The 14,620-nt window shown below is 41.0% G+C and overlaps 1 protein-coding gene across 1 annotated transcript in view; it reads left to right on the forward strand.

Annotated features, from left to right (window-relative positions):
• Positions 1 to 14,620, forward strand: part of LOC108309935 (serine/threonine-protein phosphatase 4 regulatory subunit 1-like) — a 78,945-nt gene that overhangs the window by 35,498 nt on the left and 28,827 nt on the right. The window contains 3 exon segments of the mRNA XM_037741353.1: positions 3,534 to 3,640; positions 4,905 to 5,047; positions 11,297 to 11,443. Coding sequence (XP_037597281.1) covers positions 3,534 to 3,640; positions 4,905 to 5,047; positions 11,297 to 11,443 — 397 coding nt within the window.

The raw sequence follows: 14,620 nt of genomic DNA on the forward strand, positions 1-14,620 counted from the left end.
TTTTTTGTGACAGGGCCTTGCTTTGTCACCCAGGTTGGAGTGCAGTGGTGCGATTTCAGCTCCCTGCAACCTCTACCTCCTGGGTTCAAGTGATCCTCCCACCTCAGCCTCCTGAGTAGCTGGGACTGCAGGTGCATGCCACCATGCCTTGCTAAGTTTTGCATTTTTTATAGAGACTGGGTTTCAACATGTTACTTAGGTTGGTCTCAAACTCATGGATTCAAGCAATCTGCCTGCCTTGGCCTCACAAAGTGCTGGGGTCACAGGTGTTAGCCATCGTGCTTGGTCAATTTGTAGTTTTCTGAAGATTTGTGATGTTGAGAATTTTTTCTTGTATTTCTTGGCTGTTTGTACATTTTCTTTTGTGAAGTTGTTAAAATCTTTTGCTTTTTAAAAGAATAAAACAACTTTATTGAGATTTAGTTTGCGTAGGGTCATATATTTCACTGTTTTAAAGTGTATAAGTTGATGGTTTTTAGTATATTTACAGAGTTGTGCAACATTGCCACAATGAATTTTAAAACATTTTTATCACCTCAATAAGAAACCTGGTTCCCATTAGCAACCACTACCCATTCCTCTCCAATCTGCCACTGCTAGGCAACCACTCATCCACTTTGTGTCTCCACTGATTTGCCTAGTCCAGGCATTTTATAGAAATGTAATCAGATAATATGTCATCTTTTGTGACTGACTTCTTTCACTTAGCATGCCGTTTTCAGTATTCATCCATGGTTTGCTTGAGCCCAGGAGTTCAAGGCTGCAGTGAGCTATGATTGTGTCACTACATTCTAGCCTGGGTGACAGAGTGAGACCCTGTGTTTCAAAAAAAAAAAAAGCTACACTATATTGTAGTATGCATCAGTACCTCATTCCTTTAAATAATGTTCCATTGAATGGATGCATAGTATTTTGATTATTCATTCATCAGTTGATATTTAGGTTGTTTCCACCTTTCGGTTATTAGTATTAATAATGTGCTGGGATCATTTATGAACACATATTATTTTAATTGGGATGTTTGTCTGCTTATTATTGAGTTATGAGAGTATAAGGATTATTTATATATTCTGGATACCAGTTTTCGTCAGATATTTTCTCCATTCTGTGGCTCATCATTTTTATTTTCTCAGTGGTGTGATTTAGGGAGCAAAGTTTTAAATTTTGATGAAGTCAAATTTATCAGTTTTTTTCTTTTATGGTTTATGTTCTTTGGCTCCTGAGAAATCTTTGTCTAACCTAAGGTCAGAAAGATTTTTTTTTCTTTTCAAGGAATTTTATGTTTTCGTTCTTACATTAGATACATGGTCTTTTGAATGAATTTTGGTGTATGGTGTAAAATGAGTCAATGTTCTTTTTTTCTCCCCCAATATGACTATTTTTTCTAGCACCACTTTTTGAAGACTTCCGCCGTTCATCTTTAAAAAAAAAAAATCACTTCATATGTGTGTGGGTTTGTTTCTGGACTTTGACATTGACTTTTCTCTATTTCTCCTTGCAGTTGTATTGTTTTTTGCTGCATGTATTTTGAAGCTCTCTTATTGGGCATATATACATTTGAGATAATTATGTCTTCTTCATGAGTTTACCCCTTTATCATTATGAAATGACCTTTTTTTCCTTGGTGATATTCTTTTGTCCAAAATCTGTTTTGTCTGATGTTAGCATACTCCAGCTTTCTTTGGACTATTGTTATCATAATATATTTTTTAATTATTTATTCGCATCTGTATATTTAAAGTGTGTTTCTTATAATTAATATGTAGCTTGTTTTTTATCCATTTTATTAATCTTTTTCTAATTGGAATGTTTAGACCATTTACATTTAATGTAATTATTGATGTAGTTAGGCTTAAGTATATCATCTTGCTGTTTGTTTTCTGTTTGTCACATCTGTTTTGTTTCCTTTTTGTTCTTTATCTGCTTTCTCTTGAGTTAATTGAACTTTTTTGTGATTTTAGTTTGATTTTTAAATAGTTTATTAGTTATAATTCATTTTTTTTGTTTTAGTGGTTGCCTTAGCATTTATGGTATGTATATTTAACTTACCATGGTCTACCTTCCAGTGGTATTTTACCACTTCATGTATAGTATAAAGACCTTATCATAGTATGCCTTTGTTTCTCCTCTCCTGGTCTTTATGTTATTTTTGTCGTGTATTTTATTATATATGTGTTATAAATCCACAGTAATAAAATACTATTTTTAACTTAGTCGATTATTTCTTAAAGAGATTTAAATAATAAAAGTTATATATATATATATATATATTTATGTAGTTACCACTTCTGGTGCCCTTTATTCCTTTCTGTATATTCAGATTTCCATCTGGTGTCATTTTCTTTCTGCCTGAAGGGCTTTCTTTATCATTTCTTATAGTTCAATCTGCTGGTGATAGATTTTTTGGATGTCTAAAAGAATTTTTTATTCATTTTTAATTTCCTGTCTTTGGGTGGTCTAGAGCTAGCCACAGTTCACAGTGGCCTCCTGGGCATGTGGATCCACTCTTAGGGAAGGCCCCACACCTTAGGGTGTCCCCCACCCCTTCCCTGCTTCATTGATCAGTATATTGATGGAATTAGCTGTTAGAGAGGTTTTGATGTTTCTTCTCAGTAGGCCTTCTGTAGCTCTGGCTCAGATCATGCTTATGATGGGACATGGTCACTTGGTCCTGCAATGACAGTCACATTGTCTCCCCCCATGGCCAGAGCTTCCTTCTGTATAGAACGGCGTAGTGCCCATCATACCTCTGTCACTTGCCGTCTTGCAGTGGGACTTTCCTGAGTTGAGTCTCGGCCTGCTCCTCAGCCTCAGGCTGACTTACTGTTCCCCTGTACATTGCTCAGGCTGGTGGACTGTGGTGGTTTCGCTATCCTTCTGACTCTATCTTAGTTCTCTTGACCAGTTCTGCCTATAGTGGGATGCAGTCTCTCCAGCGCCTCCTTTCCTTACTCCCATCAAAATAAACATCTATAGGTCCTTCTTGTTTTATAGGTTTTATGGTTAATCAGCACAGGGAGGTAAGAAAGTAAAAATAATAAATGTAGAGAAATGTCTGACTTTAAAAAACTCTCTCAAGGCTTTCTGAAAGAATTTTTGCAGAATTTCTAGTCTGCACTTCCTCATTCAGTCACTAAGAGGCCATCAGATGCCTCTTTGGGCCTTTCTCTTCTGCATTTATTGATCCTTTAGTTCCCTTTGACTGCCTTGGGCTTTTCTTCCAAGCCTATGTAGGCCTGAGGAACCAGTCAGAAAATAAGAAAAGGGTTTTCCCTTATTCTCAAGCGGACATTTTCAAGCTCTGATGACTGCCAGACTACAAGATGGGGGCCTCCTTTCCTGTAGAACTCTGGCCTGCATTGGAATGGCCGAATTTGGGTATTCCCAGGTAGTCTCCATCCTCCTGGACACAGGTTGCTCAGTTTGTCTTGTGTCAAGGTGTGTTTACCTGCTCTTAGCACAATGCCTGGAACCTTGTGGTCCCTCAGTCAGTATGGCCCAAATGACCACATGTATTGTTTTTGTCTCCATAGGCAGATTATTGCCAGAGGGCTGCTTGATATCTTCCGGGACTTCAGTAACAATGAGGAGGACTTCCTAACAGTAATGGCAATCGTGGTCAGATTGTCAGAAGATGCAGGTTTGTATAAGTATTGTATAATTTTATTTTTTACTTATGAATTTTTAAGAAATTATGTATAACCAATAGTAGCTAATTAAAAAAACTTTATTAATTGATAAACAGTTATAATTAATAACTTTTAAGCAATTTCTAACCACGAATGGATTTTGTCATGAAGAATGGGTGTCTTATTTGAATTTTGACTGAAATTTTCTTACATTTAGAAAATCAGAGTGATTAATGGCTGTGAATACTGTTTGCCTTGGCATTTAGGCCTTTTGTATTTCTTGAGTTTTGCCAGACTACTGGTTGCTAAGAAATGCCAAATCGAAAGAAGCCTCTTGGGTTAGAAAATCTGAGTCATTAGTTTCCCTCAATGGGAATCTTGAGTTTTCTTTCTCATTCTACCTCTCCATGATTGGTGTTCTGGAAGAAAAGCACGTGGCTGTACTGCAGACACGATGATGTTGTCTTCCCCCTGCCCCAGTAGAGATGAGTTAGATGGGTAAGTGGTGGGGCTGCTGGTACTGAGAGCTGTGCTGCAGCCCCCTCCTCCCTACAGAATGAATGATGAAAACTTCAGAAAGCTTCAGGACTCTCAGGCTTTAGAATTTGATCATTTTAACTGAAAATGGAAAAATAAGACTTCCGTATTAGCTCCCATATTAGTTTAAAATATTCATATGAATATAACACAATGCTTTTAAAAAGGCCCAAGTGGATGTTTTGCGTCTTTAAATGGATTCTCTTTGTAAATGAGTCACCATTTACAGTGCTGTAGCAATTATATATTTGTGTTAAATTTAATGTGGTATATTGGAGCTAGAGCCGCTCTTTTGTTTAATGCTTTGCCTTAGAAATAATTGGGATGCGTGGATTGTGGGGGAGTGCATTTATGAAAAAATTATTTATAATGTATACATTCTGGCTAGAATTTCAATAAGCACAACCCATAGGTCTGGCATATAAGCCATTGGTTGTAATGGCTCTTGGACGCCGGCCCAGCATGCAGACTTCTTGCTCCCTCCTCAATTTATATATGGCTTGTTATAATAGAGTTATCATTCTCTCTTCTTTTTATGTTTTTATATTGCTGTATAGCTCATTAGCTTTTTAAGCCTGTCTGCAGCATAAATACTCTAAATGGGAAATGATTTTTAAACTGCATTTGTCTAATTTCTTTGATGAAGTATTTTAGTAAGAAAAGCTAGAAACTATCAGTATATACTATGTAAGATGCTTGGCTTATTCTTTAATTTTTCTAAATTTTTTATTGCTGCAGAGCCCACAGTGCGGACGGAGCTGATGGAACAGATTCCTCCTATTGCCATTTTTTTACAAGAAAACAGATCAAATTTTCCAGTGGTGCTTTCTGAATATCTCATACCTATTGTGGTGAGGTACCTCACAGATCCAGACAATCAGGTTTGAAAAATTATAACCTTAAGATCTTTTTAGCAAATGCGCTTTAGTCTTGCTTTAGCTGATATTCATAATTCAAAAAACAGCTTCTTAGAGTTAAGTGATTTGAGAACAAGAGATCTACCTGTGTACGGTTCCTCTAGTCATGTAGGAAGATAGCACTCATTCTTATCATGAAATCTTTCTTCTTTTCGTTTAACATTTTACTATGGAAATTTTCAAACACACGTAACAGTAGAGAGAATATGAAAATGAATGCCTGTGTGCCCGACACCTAACATCAACTGTCATTAACATTTGACCTGGCCGGGTGCGATGGCATACACCTGTAATCCCAGCACTTTGGGATGCTGAAGCAGGTGGATCACCTGAGGTCAGGAGTTCAAGACCAGCCTGGCCAACATGGTGAAACCCTGTCTCTACTAAAAATACAAAAATCAGCTGGGCATGGCGGCATGTGCCTGTAGTCCCAGCTGCTTGGGAGGCTGAGGCAGGAGCATTGTTTGAACCTGGGATGCGGAGATTGCAGTGAGCCAAGATCATGTCACTGCACTTCAGCCTGGGTGACGCAGTGAGACTCTTGTCTCAAAAAAAAATAAATAAATAAATAAAAAGCATTTGATCAATCTTTTTTCATTTATCTTGTCCAGATAAAATCCAATCCAGACAAAAGAACTTGCAGACACCATCTCGTTTCAGCTGTGAATACTTTTTAGTATTATTCTCTATGAAATAGACTCTTTTTAAAAAACGTAATGATAATATCATTAATGCAAATATAAAAATTGTCAGTAGTTATCTAACATCATCTAATGTCTAGTTGTTGGTCCAATTGCCCAGTTTACTCATAGGTATTTTTTTCTACACAGAGGCCGTTCAAACCAGAATACAAACAAGGTCCACACATTGAATCTAGGTGATATAGGTCTCTTAGATCTTTTAAAATTTATAATGTTGTCCCTCCCCACTTTTTCCCCTTGCTATTTGTTGAGGAAGCCAGGTCATTAGTTTTATGGAATTGCCCATATTTGGGATATGGTTCATTGCATCTCTGTAGTGTTCAGATGCTGCTCTACTCCAGGCATTTTTTATAAACTAGTAGCTAAGTTGGAAGCTCAGCTAGTCTCAGATTTTCTAGTTTAGGGAGAATGCTTTGTAGGTGGTTTGTGTTTTCCTGCTACATCGAATCCCGGGGGCACAGAAGCCCTGGATGGTTATCTTTTCCTCATGCTGAATTTGGCCACCTTTTCTATAGAGTTCCCTATCATTGTATGAGCAACCACTGGTGATTGCTGCCCTGATCCGGTATCTCATTAGTGGCTGTAAATTCTGACATACTAATTCCAGCATTTCTTTTTAGTTTAATAGCTGGAGTTCTTCTGTAAAAACTTCCTCTATCAACTATTTTATAGCCCCGAAAACCTGTTTGGGTAGGAAAGACAGAATAAATGCTTTATTTTATCCCTTTATTTACTAGTTTCCAGAATCATCGTTGGCATTTTAATAATCTACAAAGATTGCCAGTTAGGTTTTAAAACTTTGAGTATTGTTAGGAACTCCTGCATTTGTGCATAGTAGATATGTTTTCAATCTGTTGTAGTACTTATTCTTTTTGATGATCAAGTTGTCCCAGCTTTGACCAGTTGTACCCCTTCAAGTTATTTACAGAATCTTTTTAAACATGACCCAGTACACTGTGATATTGCATCTCTCCCTGGGATCAACCATTTCTCCAAGAACCCAGGTTCCTTTATGAGGTAAATAATAAAAAAACGGAATGTGGGTACTGGGGGGCACTCACTCGTTGCTTCTAGTGACAGAACAATTTTTTAAAAGATAAAAATTCTTCAAGTTTATCTTGACATTTCCAACTCAAATTTAGCATTATAGGGGTTTTACTTCTTTGATTTTATAGTTGTATCTTTTTTCACTTGCGTGATCTAAATCCTGCTCCTTGATGTCATTAGCATACATGTATATGTCTGTGTATCCAAAATAAAAATCCTAGTATTACAACATGATGGGGTTACTGAACATAGCTTAAGACTTTTTCATAGCTCCAGACTTTTTCATAGCTCCTTTGTTTTTAGGCCACGTCCTTCTAGAAGTGCCCAGTCATATTCGTGTTACTGTGTTTTAAAGTCACTTGCATTAATCCTTCTGTTTGTGGTTAAGCCACCAACCTGATATATAGTTATTCTCATTTGTTTTTTTTTATTTTTAGGAATTGCCTTAGCTTATACATTTTGATTTATAATTATTTAAAATGTTTACTTGATTGCAAAGTCAAAACTGTAAAACAAAGCACGTTCACAGAAGTCTGACTTCTATCCCTGGTCCCCACTTCTTCTCCCTCCCCTGTAGGTAACTGTTTCTTTTAGTTTTTGCTTCATTCCTGAAACACATGCACACACACGTAAACAACTGAGATGATTCTTTGTGTTCTGCACGGCCATGCCCCTTTCTCTGGTGCGGGGAGCTCCCTCTTCCTGCTTCCCTGTCCCGTGTGCTCTGAGTACCCCGAGAGTAGGCACCAACATCTGCAGCGTCCTCACTCCTTTCCTTGCAGTGCAGTACCCGACTGGGGGAACAGAGCAGAGCTTACTGATGGACATTTGGGCTATTTCCAGACTTTTGGCACTTTAAAATGGCTGCAGTGAATAGACTTGCATCATTTCTATTTGGGCTAGTGTATTTGGGGATGGCTTTCCACAAAGGGTAAATTTATTTTATTTTTAATGATATACCATGTTTTCACTATCATTATTTTCAAGAGATTCTAAAATTTATTTCTCCCTTGATCCAAGCATTTTTAAAGGAGCAAGTACCCATTTTTAACTGGTAAGCAGTGTGACAGCATTAAGTGGAATTTTCAAATAAGGAAAAAGTCCTGTTTCTACTGTTCTAACAGTTGGTATTTTGATTATTTTCGCATTTTCCTCTCTAGGTGCCAGCGTTCTTTTCCACATAGGTCTAATCATAATGTGATACAATTTCTCCATTCATTCATTTATTCAGACAGTTTCTTAGTGCCCATTATGAGCCAAGCACAATGCTTCATGCCTGGGGATAGGGAGCTGAGCAGTACGGATTTTCTGCTCTCAGAAAGCCGCATATTAGACGCGGTAAAACACTATTTCCTCATCATCGTCATATTTTTAATTTTGTTGAATACTTATATTTCATTCAGGTTGTGTGTGTGTGTGTATTGTAGATGCATTGAGCATTGGAAGGGATGTGGTTTTGTTCTTTTATTGACTCTTCCTTTGGATTCATCTTGAAAATGAGAGTACACTGGGTCAGGAGGTTTGACATTTCTTGACCTTTGTCCAATAGCACTGCCATATCTTCTCTTCCAGAACGGCAGAGGCAGGAAGCTGGTTTTGACCCCAGGATCTAGTGTGGTGCCTGACACCCATTCTGTGTTTGCTGAAGAGTCTTATTCATGTCCTCAGCAGGCATGCCCATGATCAGCCCAAGCTGTATCTGCACCCAGCCTCCCCCGCACCCGAGTTGCTGCCCGCCTCCCAGTGCTTCCAGATCTGCCGCACCTCTGCGCATGCACTTCCACTCCAACCACAGCTTGCCCTCCTTTCTTTGCTCCCCCACCCTGGGCCTTCCTGCCCCAGCAGCCGCTGGCTCTGCAGCCACTATTGCCTGCCTGCATTTACTTCCTGTTGTTCCTCAGCAGCTCCCTCTCTCGTTCCACCCTTTCAAGTCTGTCCATGCCATCACCCTCTATTTACTTGTCCTTTTGATACTGCTTCTGCCACACTGACTCTGCCTGTCCTCCCCAGCCCCTCGGCTTCCTCCACTGCTGGTAGCCGAGCTTGGCAGAGGGAGTCCTGTCATGCATTGATTGGTGCCGTTGCAAATTTATGGGTCCCAGTTGCGGCTGGGCTTGCAGCGTTGCTTGGCAGTCCTTCCCCTTGTCCCTCATCAGCTGCATTTCCCATTATCCTTGGCAGTTCTCTTAGACCTTTGCCACTTTCATCAGGCCTCCTCCCCTCTCCCTTCCTTGCGCCAAGCAGGTGACCTTGCCTTTTACATCGCAAAATAGAGACCTTCAATCTTCATCCCCTTCTCCATGCAGGGAACCACCACCTACTTCACACACTCCCCAGAGCCGCCACCCAGGAACTGACAAGTCCTTTCCCCTCACCTCCTCCATCCAGTTAGAGCCAGCCGGGTCTCCTTTGTTTCCATCAAAAGAACCTAACCCCTTGAGGGCATCACTCCTATTCATTCCCACCAGTTGTAAACAGAAAAGTGCAGAAATTCTTTCTCACTGAATTCTGGTTCTCTGAGGCACAGCCTAGACTTCTTCCCTGGCACCTGTCCCTTTCTGCCTTTGACTCTGCTGGCATCTGCCTGTCCCTTCTGTTCTTATGATTCTGACCATCTTGCCCTTCCCAAATGCCCCCTCCTCTCTTCTGTCAGTCTCTGGCTTCTTTAACAGATGTGGATTCTTGGACATCCACAGTGGGGGCCCCTGAGAACACCTAAAGGTCCCTAATTAGGATTCTTAATTCAGCAAAGACGAAGATTCTTGTGCATGTGGGGATGGGATGGGTGTGCTAGGTCCCAGCCAGCATCTGCCTCAGTAGGCCAGCTGGCCCTACTCTGTTTATCAGCAAGTACTTTTCATGGTCACTGAACATGTGAGGTATGAAATGACAGCGTTGGGGGTAATATCGATGCTATTGCCAGGACTACTGCCAGCGATACAGCTCCCCTTTCTTGAGTCGTCTCTGTGCTCTAGGGCTGTGCTTCAGGACTAGCTTGGCTTATCTCCTTTCCGCTTCTTCACCCCCCTGTGAAGTATGGGTGAATTGCTAGTTAGGCAGAGAGGTATGGTTGTGGGTGCTGAGCAGTAGCTGGGCTGGAGAAGGCAGGAGGCTGGATGTCTGGTTTCATGAGGCTGTCTGCTGTGTGCTGTGGGACTGGAGGCTTTTCTAAATGTTGTAAGCTGAAGTGCCTCTTGCCTTCTTGAGTGAGAGCCCAGGATTGTATTTTATCGGCTTTGGTGACCTAGCACAGGATCTGGCACCTGGTAGTTTTTTTTTTCAGTAAAGACTTGTAGAACTGAATTAGCTGCACATGCTGTTTGATAACGAAGCCAGATTTCTTCAGTGCTCCTGAGCTCCTCCCCTCTGTCTCCAGTTGACTCAAAACGCTACTGCCAGGGTGATCTTTCTGAAATACTGTTTTCATCTGTCGCCTGGTCAGAAGTGTTAATGTCATATTGCCTCTGTGGCTTGAGTCTTTTATAACCTTTGATAACCTGCTGTTGACTGATCATCTGTGACTCATATATACACTTCTGGCTCCCATTATTATTTTTCTGCCTTTTAATCACTGTGGTGAATTGCATATTTCATTATTTTATCTGTAAATTGGAATTTTATGTGTTTTCATTTCCCCAAAAATGTCTCTTAAGCTTCTTTGGACCCCTCTGAGTTCCAGTGCTTGCTCATTCCCATGAGACTGCAAAGAACAAGAGCTCCTCAGCCTTCTTCTTCTGTGGACTGGGAAGCCTTTGTTTTCTGTGGGAGTGTCCCCCTTTGTCCGTGGCTCTTGCTTGGGCTCCTTCCCTGTGTGTTCTGTTGTACCAGACATAATTCCAATCTTGTGTGTGGCATGCCAGGGTTTACAAAGTCGCAGAAGATGCTGCAGTGTTTTCCTGTCTCTTTGCCTACAAAGGAGAAAAGGCGAGAAGTCATCCATTCATTCAACAGATCCTTACAGAATGCAAAATTTTGTGCCACAGGCTATAAGGTCCTGAGGGTGCACTGGAGGACAAAGGACAAATCAGATGTTGTACCTGCCTTCTGAGTTCACTCTCTGCAACAGGAGAGACAGGTGGCAATTATGAAATCACGCAGAAAAAAAAGCCTCTATATGTTTGTATGTATGTAAATGCAGAAATCTGGAGCAAGAGCTGTGGAGGAAAAAGTCCAGGGCACTAGTCAAGTATTGTTTGGGGACCTGCTCAAACAGGGTCCAGGAGCAGAGGGGCTTTGGGCTGGAGCAGAGGAATGGTAGCCAGTCAGGTAGAGGGAGTGGCCTACTCAAAGGCCTCAGGCAGGAGGGGCAACAGAAGGCAGGAATATCCAGTGCCCTTCAATGTGTTTAGCTGGGGAGGTAGGCAGGGGCCGGCTGGGCCCCACGCCTGCTCAGTGGGGTTGGTCTTGATCCTGAGGGCACTTCTGCTCACTTGTGCTTCATCGTCTGCTGTTTTTTCTCTTTTAGGTTAGAAAATCAACTCAGGAAGTACTCTTGATTCTTCTGGAACAAGACCTTATTTTCCAGTATGATATTGAAAACACAGTATGTCCCATTTTGCTGCAGCTCTCTGCCCTGGACAGTGATGATGAATATAAAGCAGAAGCCGTGAGCGTAAGTGTGTCCAGGGAATGACTGCCCAGCACCTGTGGGCACTGTCCCATAAGTTCACTTATACCTGACTTGAAGTGTTACAGGTGTTTGATTTTGGTCAGCACTGTTCTCATGAACAGGGTAGCCAGTTACTCGACCTAGGTTGGAGAAAGCTCACAGTTCAGCTCTGAGCATGTTTTGGAAGTGAGCATCCTTATAGCACCAATTGTTTAAAGAAGAAAAGGCTTGAGAAATCAGAGTGATGTGGGCTTAGCAGCAGCAGCTGGCTTAGATTTCTGTTGGACAAGATGCTGAGATTTATAGGGAAATCCTTGAACCTGGACCATGGGCTTTCTTTCTCAAAGTAGGAACCCTAGTATGGTATGTGAGATAATTTCAGATAGTACTTAGACAATTAAGAAGAAAATTTAGTAGACTTGTATGTCTGTGGATTAGGAGAAGACTAAGATAGGTATGTAAGCAGGTTAAGAAGAGTCACTGTGGAGGCTGAGTGCAGTGCCTCATGCCTGTAAGCCCAGCACTTTGGGAGGCTGAGACAGGCGGATCACCTGAGGTCAGGAGTTCAAGACCAGCCTGGCCAACATGGTCAAACCTCGTCTCTACTAATAATACAAAAATTAGCTGGGCAGGGTGGCTCACGCCTGTAATCCTAGCACTTTGGGAGGCCAAGGTGGGTGGATCACCTGAGGTCAGGAGTTCAAGACCAGCCTGGCCATCATGGTGAAACCCCATCTTAAAAAAAAATCAATCAATCAATCAAAAAGTTAGCTGGGCATGGTGGCGCTTGCCTATAGTCCCAGTTACTCAGGAGGCTGAGGCAGGAGAATCGCTTGAACCCAGGAGGTGGAGGTTACAGTGAGCCAAGATTGTGCCACTGNAAGAAGAGTCACTGTGAAGAATGCAGATGTGGGCAAACCTTTACAGGAGTTTGGGAGATGCTGTGTTAAAGTATTTGTGCTTCTGTCAGTCAGAGATGTGCAGGGAAAGGAATGGCATAAATGCTCAGTGTCTTCTAGTTAATAGTGTGGTATCCTTGGGTTTGCAAGATTCTGTTCCCATTGTTAAATTATTATACACTGGGGACTTTCTACTCGCTTCTGGAGCCCTTGTTCACAAACCAACGGTTGATGAGCCAGTGCTGGCTTTTCCTGCCTCAGGTCCAGATGTCTTCGTTTGTCCTCACGCCTTTTCCTTTGTGGCTCAAGGGGAGGTCACCATGGGCCATCTTGTTTTATCTGGCTGTTGCTCCTCCACTGACCCATGCAAATGATGCTGTATGGCATGACCCTTTCTGTTTGCCTTATAGAAGTAGATAGCTCCAGGATGATTACAGCATTTTGGGAAATTTTTGTCCATAAAGGATGTAAAAACTCATAAGCACTCATTATGAGTATAATAAAATACATAGACGGTAGTTGTTTTCTTGTTTGGGAAACAGTGACGTTAGTGAAAGGAATTATTTTCTTTTTTAAAGTGCAGAGACATTATACGCCATGGAGCTAAAAAATTATATTACAGCATCAGAACATTTGGCAATTATTCTTCATTTATGTAAAAGTTTTCTTCAACTATGCGTTAAAGGTCTGGCTTTTGAAACTAATTTAATTTTTTGCATATTCCATATGTTTATGAGATGAATCAGGCTGAAGAATAATTGATTATTAAGATTCAAATTCTCCAGGGTTCTTTTATAAATTTCAAGTTTCTCTATAAGAAATTAAATTTATTTTGCAAAATGAACCTGGATAATATCATTTAGTTGGGGTATTTGGCAGTTGAGCAGTGAACTTTGCCAACTAGATCTTCTTTTTCATTTGGAAGTCGGTTAGGCGAGTTTCCAAGGTTACGACTGACAACCAAATATCTTATCCCTAAAGACTGATAATACCATGAAAAATAATGCTAATGGCATTTTTGCATGATTTTTATTTTGTTTTCTTTCCAAATACTCCATTCTTGTCAGCAATCTTCTTCTTTTTCTTCTTCATTTTTTTGGTAGAAATATTTGGAAAATATAACAAGCCTTCAAAAAGCTATCTCCACAAATCACTTGCAGACCAAGTTAGTTCACAGAAATTGTATTTTTCATTCCAAGTGAGTTGCTGGTGTCATTACTTGAATGGATACTATTTGAACTATGGCTGTAATAACAGAAGTGATCTTGAGCCTCCCACCCACCGTGGCCCAGGCTGAGTGCTTGACTGTTTCTTCCCAGTGTTCCTGCAGGACCTCTGCTTCTCTTCCCGTAAATATCTGATGGGAGTGAATGTGGGATGTCTTGTTGGGTCCATGTGTGCTTTGCTCCAGTTATTTCCCCAGACCCTGGAGGCCAAGGGGCCTTGTGGGGGGACTTGACCCTTGAGTGCCAGACAGCTGCGGAACACAGTCTCTTCTTTTTAGCTAGCAAATGATGATGTGGGTGGAGTAAATTACAGCGTAGGTGTCATCCAAAGAAGAGAAGGCCACCTGTGTACTTTGTAGAGCTCCCCTAGGAAGGCAGGGTTTTGATTTAGCTGGTCTGTAGGTGATTCCCCAAACATTGCAAGTGCCAGTGTGTATCTAATAGGAGGTGATTTGGGGAGCTGTCGGCTAAAAGGGTGATAGATGAGGAAAGAAGCAAATTGGGCTGGTCGGATGTCCTCTGTGTTTTGGGGCTGTCTTTGCAGCCAGATGGTGTGAATATTGCTACATCTGTACTGTACATAAACACACGCCTACTCAGAGCAGTGCTATTTTGAAGGAAGTACCTCCCTTCGCAAAGAGACTGTACCTCTTCATGGACAAAATACATCTGTTCATTTGACTTTTCACTCTCATTAGAACTTACAGTTACTTGATTCTGATGCTAACAACTCTAGTGCATGTATGATTGGGAAAATCAAAGATAACCAACTGCGTGTGTCCTGGGCATTTTAAATTGAGTTATGCAGGACAGCTGACGTCTTGGGACATGGGTATATGGAATCCTGGGAAGGAAAATATATGTGCATTTTCCTTTGTGAAGTCTTTCTAGAAACTCTGTGTGATGTTAGTGACTCTGTCCTTGATACAGTCAGAAGAGTTTACTCTGTCTGTCTTCTGTCACTTAGCAGTTGTGTTGTGAAGTTTTGTTTGTTTATGTCTCCCTCAAGATGGTGAGCTTCTAAAACACCAGGCTGCGGTATCTTTGCACCATTG

Source organism: Cebus imitator, unplaced genomic scaffold (genome assembly GCF_001604975.1).
Source record: "Cebus imitator isolate Cc_AM_T3 unplaced genomic scaffold, Cebus_imitator-1.0 Scaffold99, whole genome shotgun sequence".
NCBI lineage: Eukaryota > Metazoa > Chordata > Mammalia > Primates > Cebidae > Cebus > Cebus imitator.